The sequence below is a fragment of the Oncorhynchus mykiss genome, chromosome 5 (genome assembly GCF_057628025.1).
Source record: "Oncorhynchus mykiss isolate SJ-2025 chromosome 5, ASM5762802v1, whole genome shotgun sequence".
Classification (NCBI taxonomy): domain Eukaryota; kingdom Metazoa; phylum Chordata; class Actinopteri; order Salmoniformes; family Salmonidae; genus Oncorhynchus; species Oncorhynchus mykiss.
Window position 1 is genome coordinate 83,715,511 of NC_143026.1, and position 14,490 is coordinate 83,730,000.

At 43.3% G+C, this 14,490-nt stretch overlaps 1 protein-coding gene across 4 annotated transcripts in view; it reads right to left on the bottom strand.

Annotated features, from left to right (window-relative positions):
- Positions 1-1,141: 1,141 nt before the first annotated feature.
- Positions 1,142-14,490, bottom strand: part of si:ch211-191a24.3 (tensin-3) — a 108,125-nt gene continuing 94,776 nt past the window's right edge. For all 4 annotated transcript variants that reach the window (XM_021604524.3, XM_090236148.1, XM_090236149.1 and 1 more), the window contains 11 exons: positions 10,268-10,427; positions 9,795-10,168; positions 8,012-8,098; positions 7,650-7,781; positions 6,384-6,482; positions 5,938-6,015; positions 5,711-5,788; positions 5,235-5,403; positions 5,040-5,108; positions 4,877-4,906; positions 1,142-4,497 (listed from right to left, as the gene is read on the bottom strand). In XM_021604524.3, the coding sequence (XP_021460199.3) occupies positions 4,356-4,497; positions 4,877-4,906; positions 5,040-5,108; positions 5,235-5,403; positions 5,711-5,788; positions 5,938-6,015; positions 6,384-6,482; positions 7,650-7,781; positions 8,012-8,098; positions 9,795-10,168; positions 10,268-10,427 (1,418 nt within the window). In that variant the 3' untranslated portion in view covers positions 1,142-4,355. The remainder of the gene's footprint in view (positions 4,498-4,876; positions 4,907-5,039; positions 5,109-5,234; positions 5,404-5,710; positions 5,789-5,937; positions 6,016-6,383; positions 6,483-7,649; positions 7,782-8,011; positions 8,099-9,794; positions 10,169-10,267; positions 10,428-14,490) is intronic.

A 14,490-nucleotide genomic window follows, 5' to 3' on the forward strand; every position in this document is an offset into this window, starting at 1 on the left:
GTACACATCAGCTGTCTGTGACCAGGCAAAAAAAACAACTTCAAAAACCTTCATGTCATAACCAGTACACACAGCCTACATCGCTGTCACCATTTAAAAAAAAACATTCTCTAACTAGGCAAGTCAGTTAAGAACAAATTTGTTCTGTTCATGGACAGAACGACAGATTTTTACCTTGTCAGCTCAGGGATTCGATCTTGCAACCTTTCAGTTATAAGTTCAACGCTCTAAACACTAGGCAACCTGCCACCCATAAAGAGTAGAGTATTAGATAACGTGACATCATAGTAAACATAGCTACTAGAACTTGTAGTAATCCCACTACAATCATGCAGTACAGTCAGCAAGCAGTTTAGCAGTTACACAGGTGGGCCCCGGTGGCTATAAATTAATAAAACCAAAAGTGAACCTAGACTTGGAAAAGTTCCAGTGTTGGATAGCCATTGCCAGCTAGCTAACATGGCATCCCTCTCTGTTTGAGCCGGGTGTTTGAGAAGGCTAAACTAGCAAGCTGCATTCGAAAGCTAAGTAAGCGAAAGGGAAAAAATATATATAACAAAATATAGCTTGCTCTCTCTTGCTTCTCCTTCATTTTTGAATAAATTGATTAGTTCAAAACTGTTCAACTATTGTCTTTCTCTCTCTTTGAGTCAACAACTCACCACATTTTATGCACTGCAGTGCTAGCTAGCTGTACTAGATTCATTTTATGATTCTTTGATTGGATGGACATCATGTCCGTTCATGCTGCAAGCACTCTGATAGGTTGGAGGACATCCTTCAGAAGTTGTTATAACTACTGTGTAAGTCTATGGAAGGGGGTGAGAACCATTCGCCTTCTAGGTTTTAAATTGAAGTCAATATACCCAGAGGAGGACAGAAACTAGCTGTCCTCCGGCTACATCATGGTGCTACTCTACAGCGTGCTCCTGAGGCTACAATAGACCTTCATTGTGTTTTAATCAATTATTTGGTGACATATGAATATATTTGGTATAGTTTTATCGAAAAATGATTTGTTTTTTAATGTTTCACTTTTTTATTTTTATGAAATGGTCCTTCCAATCCTCTTCTGAGGAGCCTCCACTGACACACACACACACACACACACACACACACACACACACACACAAACACCAAAGGCATCCTGCATTTGTTTATTTTCTTGTGATTGATCAGCACCATCTACTGGCAAAAACACTCAAAAGACTATGGCCACACAGAGACATATGACTGCAGATGAAACCATATATGCGTTCATCAATTGTCTGTTTTTGTCTATCAAAAGCTCAAAAACTCAAGTCAATTATTTGCATATGCAAAAACATAGACGATTTGTGCAGTTTTTGTTCGACAATTGTCAACAGATGATGAAAAAACATTGCTCAATCCAGAAGTTCAGAACACAACATATTTATATGGCCGTACCCTATATGATGAACGTATATATGTAATACATTAACTGTTGTTTTTTTATTTTCCGAAAATATGTTAGTGAGGATAATGTTACAGTACCAACTATACAACATTCATTTACACATTTTTACAATTGAGTGCCCAAGTTATGCTTTGGGGGCAAAAGTAGAAGACATGGATCACAGAAACATGTGAGTATGAAAAAGTGTTCCCTACCAAGCCCATCAACTCTACAACAGAATGACAAGTAAGAGACTTCGGTTAGCACTAGGCTGCATCCCAACTGCCACCTGATTCCCTATATAGTGCACTACCTCTGACCAGAGGAGCACTACTTCCCACTGGGCACAAACTGTTTTAATCAACATTGTTTCTAATCCATTTCAACAAATTAATTAATGTGATGACGTCGACTCAACATGTAAAACTGCTTGGTGTTGAACAGATACACCAACGCTCTTTTCTTATCCAACTTTTAACCTGAATCCAATGACACTGTTACAATTAGACGCTAAACTGACATCTGTGTCCAGTGTGTTTAGTGCACTATACAGTATAGGGAATAGGTTGCCATTTGGGATGCAGTGTTCCTCACATACTTACCATGGCTACAACACTCATCTCAAGAGCAACACATCACCATGTTGCATGGTTTCATGTCTTCTCAGAGTTATTCTTCTTTCAAACATAATGCGTCATGTTAAATATATTTCCAAATGTTTTAACATCTATTTAATGGGACAACAGATATGAGTTTTTGTCTAGGATGGAAGACACAATTATAACATATGTTGGCTGTGGCCAGAAGATCGTCTATTGGGTGTCATCAAACATTACTTTTGATACGATTGTCTTCTCATCTGTTAAAATACATTTACCTTTTACTCTTAATTGATAACCTCTTAATTTGGTAAACCTATAGATTCTAAAATGGTTGGGACACCAGGTGTGTGTACTTAATGATCAGGTACAACAGAAAACCAGCAGGCTTGCAGGGTCAGAGTGGAATACCCATTGCCCTATACAGTAAACATGAATCCAAAATGAATTTGCTGGGGTCTTTTTGATAGGGGGTGGGGGGTGGGGTGGGTGGGGGTTACACTCATTTAGAAATTAGGAAATTCACCACATGCTTGTGAAAATAGCACCAAAGTGATTGAAAAAACTGTCAGTTGATACTAGTGGCTTACAGGTTGATACTAATGGCTTACAGAGGAAAAGTACAGTATACAGTATCTATATGAAAAGCTTCTAAGGAAAGTAGTAGCAGTGCATGACTTGGACTGAAGTAGGTGCCGGTACTGTTTCTATTGGTGTGTTCCGCACCATGTCAAGCACTGGATTGTAAAGTGTATAGTGTTTCATTGATAATATGACTTTGAAGGGATTGGCTGAAGTGATTAAAAGTGACCATGTTCTTTGTTGAGAGCCTTTTACTCTGCATGGCGGGTAGAGACAGACTAGTAATGCTGTGTGATTAGAGGGACATTATCATATAGATTACATTTCAGCAAATACATTTGTTAAAAACATGTCTGAATTAAAAATACATATCATACATGACAGATAACCTCCCTTTACAATGACATCCTGACTATATATACACAAACAGCAGTGGTGGCTGTTGGGCGGAGATAAAGGAGGACGGGCTCATTGTAATAAAACCATGTGTTTGATACCTGTGCATTCCAGCCATTACAGTGATCTCTGCCCATCAGCCTCCTCTGATAACAAAAAGTTATATTAATAAAGTATTTTTTTAAGTCCTCAGTGTGCTTCAGGGTAAAGCTTATCCTAGTAACAGATAAAGGATCAGATCAGATTTCCCTTCCCCCAATCCTAACCATTAGTGGGGGAAATGCTAAACTGACCCAAGATCAGTGTCTTGGGGGCAACATCACCCTACAGTACACCTCTGGGGCCTCATGTATAACCATTGCATACATTCACACTAGATGTCATATGACCCATTTCTGAAAAGTCTGCACATGTACAGTAATATTGACATTAATCAATTTGGCGCAGGCACAGTTTTAGAACTGTGTGTGAACGAGTATTAAAACTGCCTGAAAAACACCCTCCATCCACCCTTCAGGGTGACCATAACACCCATTAGTTAAGGTATAATTTGGAACAATTGGCATTAGGCCACAGAATGCAAAACAATAATTGTTGCTCAATATTTAGTTTATCAATAGATTATTGGGTTTCTATGTCCTGCCTTGGTATATGCTCTGAGATTAAATACGCAATGATGTCGCGCTCCGATCGAACAGCAATACTGTAACCTATACCCATTTACATAAACTACCAGTCTATTTACTGTGTTGGCATGATGTTTTAATCTTTTGCTGTAATTTATGGTGTATCTGGAAAAGGACTGTCAGTCCGTTTCTGAAAGAGAAAACACTAGCAAATTGCTGTGAACCTGTCAACAGACCGTTACAAACTCCTTACTTTCCAGCTTGTAATACAATATTTCAACCACTAGCAGATGTTCATGTTCTAAAGTTTGCGGCGAGGTGATCACATTCTCACATCAAGTTTTTATAAATGATAACTTTTGTTGAGAACTGGTGCATGCAGATTTTGGGGCAAATTTTGTGTATATGCAATGTCAATAAATGAGGCCCCTGGTGTGTAGCGTAAAGTTGTTGCTACTGTCTTCTGCAGGTAGTATCCCATAATGCAACACATTAGTCCCTTCTCTTCTACATCAGCATTCTAGTGCTGTATGTACCAGCAGGACAAACAATGTATGTGTGTGTGTGTGTGTGTGTGTGTGTGTGTGTGTGTGTGTGTGTGTGTGTGTGTGTGTGTGTGTGTGTGTGTGTGTATGTGTGTGTGTGTGTGTGTGTGTGTGTGTGTGTGTGTGTGTGTGTGTGTGTGTGTGTGTGTGTGTGTGTGTGTGTGTGTGTGTGTGTGAATTCATGCATGTGTTATTTCTTCGGTGAGCCAATCATCACCTTGGAGACAAAGTTTACGATGGCGCTGGCGGGTTGTTCGGGGTCGTGTTCAGCAAACAGGTGACACACGTTCTCCGTCCCATTCATCGACTTCCTCGCCACAAAACCAAAGATCCTGACAGGAGAAACAGCAGAGAAGCTCAGTAAGCCTTCAGCTTCAACCGCCAAACAGAATAATCCACAGTAATATTCACTAGGAATGAAACGGAAACAAATGGGCTGAAGCAGGGAGTGACCTACCTGAATTTGTCTAATAAGAAATTCTCATTTTCATTGCAAAACCTTTTGCTATGTTTCGACATGGTGTGAAGTAAAGAATACGACCCAGTGCTATTCAGCAAATAATTCAGATTAGAGTAGTGATAGAGGGAGTAATAACAGAAAGAGAAATTGTGAAAAACAATGAGATGGATAGATAAAACGAGAGAGATACAGAAAGAGAGAGAGAAAGCGAGAGAAAGAATTAGAGGAGGTGAAATGAGGGGATGACTTACTTAGCAGTGGAACAGCCATCTCTTGTCCACCTGGTGAGGACAGAATAGGTTCACTTACCATGCATGATTATCAGGAACACACACACACACACACACACACACACACACACACACACACACACACACACACACACACACACACCAAGGAGTGTACAGTACTCACTTGCGTTCCTGTGGGTCAAGAGCACAGAATATGACTGTATTGACAGTGTAGTGTCTCCTGAAGAACAGCCTACAGACAGAGAGAGACAGGCAGTGAGGGTTGATAACATTGTAGTGTAGGTATACAATATATGTTGCAATTAGGAGGTTCTTTACATTATGAGTGTGTGCTCATGCATTTGTGTGTATGACTCACTTCCTCTGGTTGTCGGTGAGGGTGATGCCCTGGGCTGAGACTTTGAAGTGGACCACAGTGGAGGTAGAAGGAGGGTCCATGGCCAGAATCAGGCTGGCTGCCTTCTGCACAGCCTGGTACCCTGTTAGAGACTCCAGCTCTACTGAGCCCAGGAACCACACATTACAGGCTGGGGAGTCGAAACACACACACACGTCATATACAGTAACACACACACAGCCTGGTACCCTGTTAGAGACTCCAGCTCTACTGAGCTGAGAACCACACAAAGGAACACACACAGTACACAATGAAAGTTGATACACGCCATGAAACACACACACACACACACACACACACACACACACACACACACACACACACACACACACACACACACTGAAACAGAGTCACACTGAAACATGAACACACTGAAACAGAGACACACTGAAACACACACCATGTCAGAGAAGAGGAGAGCTGAGATAAAACAATACCTGCTCCCTGTTTGAGTAGCTCAGCAGCAGAGTTGGTGGCTGACTGTGTTGATGGCTCACTAGTCTCTTCCAGAGGATCTGACAACACAGAAAGAAAAAAGAGTTTGCCGGGAACTTATAAAAACACACACACACACACACACACACACACACACACACACACACACACACACACACACACACACACACACACACACACACACACACACACACACACACATTCTTACCTCTGTCGGGGATGATGAGTTTGCAGGGCAGGGCCAAGGGGGTGATGGAATGTTGACAGACCAATGCAGTCAGACTTCCTGCGAGGAACAGTAAACAGACTGTCTCAGATGCTTTCACATACCATCTAGTTATTGTGGATCTGTTTAGATGCACTACTCAGTATGTCCATCAGAGGAGGACATTGTATATTATTTCAGTAAAAGTGAACAAATCCACACATACAGTAAACTTAGGCTGCATTTAAACAGGCAGCCCAATTCTGATATTTTTTCCACTAATTGGTCAATCACATTAGATTATTTCACATCAGATCTAACTGGTCAAAATACCAATTACTGAAATATAAGAATTGGGCTTCCTGTCTAAATGCAGCCATAGTCACACAACACAACACACATACAGTAAACATATGCACACAACACAACACACAGGAATATGTCCTCACCAAAGTAGGGTTCGTTGGGACAGCCCTTAAGCCGTACCCCTTTCTGAGTGCACTCAATCAGGAAGTGCCTCACCAGCTCATTAGACAGGTCCCCTCCCACTGTGGAGACAGGAAGTGACATCAGTGAGGGATATCAGACTTAGAGAGGTGTTGAGAAATGGCAAGTTCCCTAGGTACAGATATAGGATCAGCTTCCTTTCCCCCAATCCCAACCTTAACCATTAGTGGAGAAAATACAAAATTGACCCAGGATCATCAACTAGGGGTAACCTAGACCACCCTGGACTGACAGACATATCTCATTTGAAACAAGTCAGAAGTGACACACTATATAACTACAATGGTTAAATGTCACTACAGAGTCGTTCCACCTCAAGAAGCCCAAGAAATAGGATTTCTGATGGATAAATGTGTGTGGCAGAAGCAGAAAGCAGCATCTAGTGGAAAAAACATGGTAATTTCACACCAATTTATGGGGAAAAAATGCAAGCATCTTCAACAGCTAATTACTCTGAAAAGGAAAAAAAACATCACCAAATTCACTGAGAATACATTACATAGTATGAATTGGGCTTCCGAGTGGCGCGGTGGTCTAAGGCACTGCATCTCAATGCAAGAGCCATCACTACAGTCCTTGGTTCGATTCCAGGCTGTATCACATCCAGCCGTGATTGGGAGTCCCATAGGGTGGTGCACAATTGGTGCAGTATCGTCCGGGGTACGCAGTCATTGTAAATAAGAGTTTGTTATTGAATTGACTTGCCTAGTTAAATAAAGGTTCAAAGAACCATTACTCCAGGCCGCAGGTTCATCCTACTTATTAAAGATAGAGAACTGATACTGTCTGCTTGGTGGGGGTTCATGCTTGGCTTTTTACCATTTATTTGGATTCCTCACATCTTAATCATTGTTAAGAAGAGGTTTGGTACAAATTGGATGATGGGTATCAATTGAATATTATATGAATCCTATAAATTTAAATGGCCAATTTGGGTTCAATCAATTACCTTTCTCAGAGTTCAAATTGCCTTTCAACAAAATAAGGTTGCCTACAGAAACCAATTCAGAACAATCTGAGATGGTGGGTGTCATGGCTTGCTGAAATGAATCTAATGAGACTATGTTAGAACTGATGGACCTCTCTGAGGCTGTGTCCCAAATGGCACCCTATACCCATAGGGCTCTGGTCAAAAGTAGTGTACCTTATACTTAATAGAGAATAACGGGCCATTTGGGATGCACAGAAATGTAGCCTATGACACCAACCTTTCTTGCTCTGTGTCAGGACAGAGGGAGGGGGTGTGGCCACCTTCATAGCCAATCCGTAGGCTCCGCGGAATGAGTGACTGTCCCTGACGACAAAAGATCCAGGTTCTCTGTCCTTCAGCATAGTGATAGCTACAGAGCGCCACAGGGGACAAAACACATGTCTTACACAGAAAGTCACAACGCCCATATGTCACTCAGGGCTGCATGCCAAATGGCCACCCTATTCCCTATATAGTGCACTAATTTGACCAGGGGCCATAGTAGTTGTGCGCTACATAGGAAAAAGGGTGACAACACACACACACTCACTAACACACAGTTCTTGCAGCACACGTGTAATATTAAGAGACAATATTTACCTTGATCTCTGGAGATGTCAGGCTTGTACCAGAACTTGGATGTGTCCTGAACAAACTTCACAGTGTGCTGCTTACTGGCAAACAGGTCTGCAACACAACGCACAGGCAAAGACAACCACTGAGTCTGACTCTCCCATTCTAGAGATTAGAGAACGATGGTACAGTAGATACACATATTTACAGTGAACACTGTGTGCGACAGTATGACTGTGTGTGAAATCAGGCATGCTATTGTCTTTGTATGTACTGTATATATGGAGTTAACATACAGTACCAGTCAACAGTTTGGACACACCTACTCATTCAAGGGTTTTTCTTTATTTGTACTGTTTTCTACATTGCAGAATAATAGTGAAGACATCCAAACTATGAAATAACACAAATGGAATCATGTAGTAACCAAAAAAGGGTTGAATAAAAACGGTTAAATAAATCTAAATATATTTTAGATTTGAGATACTTCAGTAGACACCCAGTTCCTTGATGACAGCTTTGCACATTCTTGGCATTTTCTCAACCAGCTTCATGAGGTAGTCACCTGGAATGCAATTCAATTAACAGGTGTGCCTTGTTAAAAGTTAATTTGTGGAATTAATTTCCTTCTTAATGCATTTGAGCCAGTTAGTTGTGTTGTGACAAGGTAGGCGTGGATACAGAAGATAAACCTATTTGGTAAAAGTTTCTTCAAGTGCAGTCGCAAAAACCATCAAGCGCTATGATGAAGCTGGCACTCATGAGGACCGCCACAGGAAAGGAAGACCCACAGTTACCTCTGCTGCAGAGGATAAGTTCATTAGAGTTAACAGCACCTCAGATTGCAGCCCAAATAAATGCTTCACAGAGCTCAAGTAACAGACACATCTCAACATCAACTGTTCAGAGGAGACTGCGTGAATCAGGCCTTCGTGGCGAAATTATTGTAAAGAAACCACTACTAAAGGACACCAATAAGAAGAAGACTTGCTTGGGCCAAGAAACACGAGCAATGGACATTAGACCGGCGGAAATCTGTCCTTTGGTCTGATGAGTCTAAATTTGAAATTTTGGGTTCCAACTGCAGTGTCTTTGTGAGATGCAGAGCAGGTGAATGGATGATCTCCACATGTGTGGTTCCCACTGTAAAACATGGAGGAGGTGGTGTGATGGTGTGGGGGGGCTTTGCTAGTGACACTGTCTGTGATTTATTTAGAATTCAAGGTACACTTAACCAGCATGGCTACCACAGCATTCTGCAGCGATACGCCATCCCATCTGATTTGCGCTTAGTGGGACTATCAATTGTTTTTCAACAGGACATTGACCCAAAACACATCTCCAGGCTGTGTAAGGGCTATTTCACCAAGAAGGAGAGTGATGGAGTGTTGCATCAGATGACCTGGCCTCCGCAATCACCCGACCTCAACCCAATTGAGATGGTTTGGGATGAGATGGACCGCAGAGTGAAGGAGAAGCAGCCAACAAGTGCTCAGCATATGTGGGAACTCCTTCAAGACTGTAGGAAAAGCATTCCTCATGAAACTGGTTGAGAGAATGTCTAAACTTTTGACTGGTACTGTATACATGTCTATACTGTGTATGTTTATAACACAACATGGGGGCCAGCAGAGGGACTGTATCTGTGTTTGTGTGTGTGTGTGTGTGGCTACACCACCAGCGCTGAGTCCTTTGAGATGGTCAGAGGTCATGAGAGGGTCAGGGGTCATAGCTGAGGGGAAGGGGATGCTGAGACTACTACCACTGTGGGGGCTGGAGAACCCACTGAACGAGGGGGAAGTCGACCCACCCAAGCCTAGCCCCGGTACCCTCTTCTCAGGCAGCAGGGGTGGTAGTCCCCCCAGTCTGCCCTCTCCAAGCCCCAGGTCCAGACCCAGGTTCAGGCCTAAATCAAGGTCCCCCAGGCCCTCCACTGCCTTCAACAGGCTGTGCTCCAGTCCCAGACCACCATTCCCCAGCAGCAGAGAGGCTAAATCCCCCTGGCTCTGGTACCCCTTGCTCCTCTCATCACGGCTCAGGTCCACAGACCCCTCCAGGCCCCTCGGGGCCTCCCAGGGAGAGCTGTGGGCATTGGGGAGACTGAGGGGTGACAGAGAGGGGGAAGGAGACAGGGAAGACAGGGACGTTGGAGTCCTGTCCAGCCACACTGGAGGTGGAGTTTGGCTGAGGAGGAGAGAGGAGGGCAGGGTCAGATACAAACACAGACAGTAGCTACAGTATAGTACACACACACACATGTTAGAGTGCGATTGCCAGCAGTACCTGTCTGTGTGTGGGAAGGAGCTGCCTGACGATACAGAGCGCATGGATCCGAACATTCTCTGACAGGAGGCGGTAGTGACAGACATTTCAGAGCGGAACTGCTGTCCTTCCGACGACACTGGAGTCTGGTTCATACTACTGTCCAGGAAACTCTGGGAATCTGCCGGGAAAATAACAATCTTTCCCTTTAAGACGGTGGCGTGGCTCCATTTTTAACATTACAGGTAAGTGCATTAACACAGTATGTAACAGGAGGATTTCTGAACAAGTTTGGTTCCAATTCTTCTCGTACTTTAGAATTGTCCTTTTCCTACACACTGCTCTTTGTTCCTTCTCTATACTGCAGCCGTATGTGTAGAAGGAAAACTAAGGCTACAAACATTAAAATCACTTTATTGGTTAATTATACACAAAGTCCAACCAAAATTTGACTTCCGCTTTAAAAAAAATAAAATAATAATAATTACAATTTTACCCCATTTTCTCCCCAAATTCGTGGTATCCAATTAGTAATAATAATTAGTAATTACTATCTTGTCTCATCTCTACAACTCCCATACGGGCTCGGGAGAGACGAAGGTCGAAAGCCATGCGTCCTCCAAAACACAACCCAACCAAGCCGCACTGCTTCTTAACACAGCGCGCATCCAACCCGGAAGCAAGCTGCACCAATGTGTCGGAGGAAACATCGTGCACCTGGCAACCTGGTCAGCGTGCACTGCGCCCGGCCCGCCACAGGAGTCGCTGGTGCGCGATGAGACAAGGATATCCCAACCGGCCAAACCCTCCCTAACCCGGACGACGCTAGGCCAATTGTGCGTCACCCCATGACTTCCACTTTTAATCCAACCAAAACACACACACAGACACACACATACGCACACACACACACACACACACACACACACACACACACACACACACACACACACACACACACACACATACACATACACACACACACACACACACACACACACACACGCACACACACACACACACACACGCACACACACGCACACACACGCATACACACGCATACATGCCATACATACATACACATGTTTTGGAGAGGTGCCGGGGGGCTGCCACACTGGGCTTCCAGGGAGCTGTTGTTGTGTGGGTTATGTGCCTTGATTAAGGGCAAACAGCAGGCAATGGCATCCAGAACTTGATACCAGCAACCCCCTGGTTGCCGGCTCACTCCCCTGCCGTATTTTTCCCCTCAGGCCCGGGATTCAAACTGGCAACCCTTTGGCTTCTGGCTCACCTTCCTAACCACTATGCTACCTGCTTCCCCCTGTCTGTAGGTCTCTCATATACTAGTCAAAGTCTTGCCTTTTAAATAATTCATGTCACCCGCAAACATGAAAACAAGCTGAGAGAGAGAGACAGCGAAAGAGAGAGAGTAATGGAGAAAAGTTTCAGACATCATAAATACCTTCTTGTATCCACTGCAGCCCCACTCTCACCCTCTCATCCTCTTCCATTCTGTCTCTCTCTCATCCTCTTCCATCTGTCTCTCTCTCATCCTCTTCCATTCTGTCTCTCTCTCATCCTCTTCCATTCTGTCTCTCTCTCATCCTCTTCCATCTGTCTCTCTCGCATCCTCTTCCATTCTGTCTCTCTCTCATCCTCTTCCATTCTGTCTCTCTCTCATCCTCTTCCATTCTGTCTCTCTCTCATCCTCTTCCATCTGTCTCTCTCTCATCCTCTTCCATTCTGTCTCTCTCTCATCCTCTTCCATTCTGTCTCTCTCTCATCCTCTTCCATCTGTCTCTCTCTCATCCTCTTCCATTCTGTCTCTCTCTCATCCTCTTCCATCTGTCTCTCTCTCATCCTCTTCCATTCTGTCTCTCTCTCATCCTCTTCCATCTGTCTCTCTCTCATCCTCTTCCATCTGTCTCTCTCTCATCCTCTTCCATCTGTCTCTCTCTCATCCTCTTCCATCTGTCTCTCTCTCATCCTCTTCCATCTGTCTCTCTCTCATCCTCTTCCATCTGTCTCTCTCTCATCCTCTTCCATTCTGTCTCTCTCTCATCCTCTTCCATCTGTCTCTCTCTCATCCTCTTCCATTCTGTCTCTCTCTCATCCTCTTCCATTCTGTCTCTCTCTCATCCTCTTCCATTCTGTCTTTCTCTCATCCTCTTCCACTCTGTCTCTCTCTCATTCTGACATTCTCTCTCTCCCACTTTTCTCACCTTTTCGCTCTCTCTCTCTCTCTCTCTCTCTCTCTCTCTCTCTCTCTCTCTCTCTCTCTCTCTCTCTCTCTCTCTCTCTCTCTCTCTCTCTCTCTCTCTCTCTCTCTCTCTCTCTCTCTCTCTCTCTCTCTCTCTCTCTCTCTCTCTCTCTCTCTCTCTCTCTCTCTCTCTCTCTCTCTCTCTCTCTCTCTCTCTCTCTCTCTCTCTCTCTCTCTCTCTCTCTCTCTCTCTCTCTATTGACTGGAGGCTGAGGAATTTGGATTGAATTAAGTACAGTCCAAAATGATGACACTATTTTCTCACACCAGTGACCCTACCTCTGTATCTAAGCAACACAACATCCATAGCTACAGTTGAAGTTCGGAAGTTACATACAATTAGGTTGGAGTCATTAAAACTCGTTTTTCAACCACTCCACAAATTTCTTGTTAACAAACTAGTTTTGGCAAGTCGGTTAGTTATGGCAAGTTGGCTACTTTGTGCATGACACAAGTAATTTTTCCAACAATTGTTTACAGACAGATTATTTCACTTATGATTCACTTTATCACAATTCCAGTGGGTCAGAAGTTTACATACACTAAGTTGACTGTGCCTTTAAACAGCTTGGAATATTCCAGAGAATGAAGTCATGGTTTTAGAAGCTTCTGATAGGCTAATTGACATCATTTGAGTCAATTGGAGGTGTACCTGTGGATGTACTTCAAGGCCTACCTTCAAACTCAGTGAATCTTTGCTTGACATCATGGGAAAATCAAAAGAAATCAGCCAAAAATGTAGACCTCTACAAGTCTGGTTCATCCTTGGGAGCAATTTCCAAACGCCTGAAGGTACCACGTTCATCTGTACAAACAATATTACGCAAGTATAAACACCATGGGACGATGCAGCAGTCATACTGCTCAGAAGGAGACGCGTTCTGTCTCCTAGAGATGAACGTACTTTGGTGCGAAAAATGGAAATCAATCCCAGAACAGCAGCAAAAATACAAAAGTATCTATATCCACAGTAAAACAAGTCCTATATCGACATAACCTGAAAGGCCACTCAGCAAGGAAGAAGCCACTGCCACAAAACCACCATTAAAAAGCCAGACTACGGTTTGCAACTGCACATGGGGACAACGATCGTATTTTTTGGAGAAATGTCCTCTGGTCTGATGAAACAAAAATAGAACTGTTTGGCCATAATGACCATCATTATGTTAGGAGGAAAAAGGGGGAGGCTTGCAAGCCGAAGAACACAATCCCAACCGTGAAGCACGGGGGTGGCAGCATCATGTTGTGGGGGTGTTTTGCTGCAGGAGGGTCTGGTGCACTTCACAAAATAGATGGCATCTTGAGGTAGGAAAATTAAGTGGATATATTGAAGCAACATCTCAAGACATCAGTCAGGAAGTTAAAGCTTGGTCGCAAATGGGTCTTCCAAATGGACTTCCAAAGTTGTGGCAAAATGGCTTAAGGACAACAACGTCAAGGTATTGGAGTGGCCATCACAAAGCCCTAACCTCAATCCCATAGAACATTTGTGGGCAGAACTGAAAAAGCCTGTGTGAATAAGGAGGCCTACAAACCAGGAGGAATGGGCCAAAATTCACCCAACTGATTGTGGGAAGCTTGTGGATGGCTTCCCAAAACGTTTGACCCAAGTTAAACAATTTAAAGGAAATGCTACCAAATACTAATTTAGTATATGTAAACTTCTGACCCACTGGGAATGTGATGAAAGAAATAAAAGCTGAAATAAAAAATTCTCTATACTATTATTCTGACATTTCCCATTCATAAATAAAGTGGTGATCCTAACTGACCTAAGACAGGGAATTTTTATTAGGAGTAAATGTCAGGAATTGTGAAAAACTGAGTTTAAATGTATTTGGCTAAGGTGTATGTAAACTCCGACTTCAACTGTACATACTCCAAGAGCAGCGTAATGAAAATCGTCACACAGAGAACTAGACAAGGAAATGAAAAACACACACACAGACCTCTCTTCTTAACTCTTAGGGGTGGTCTTCCAGAC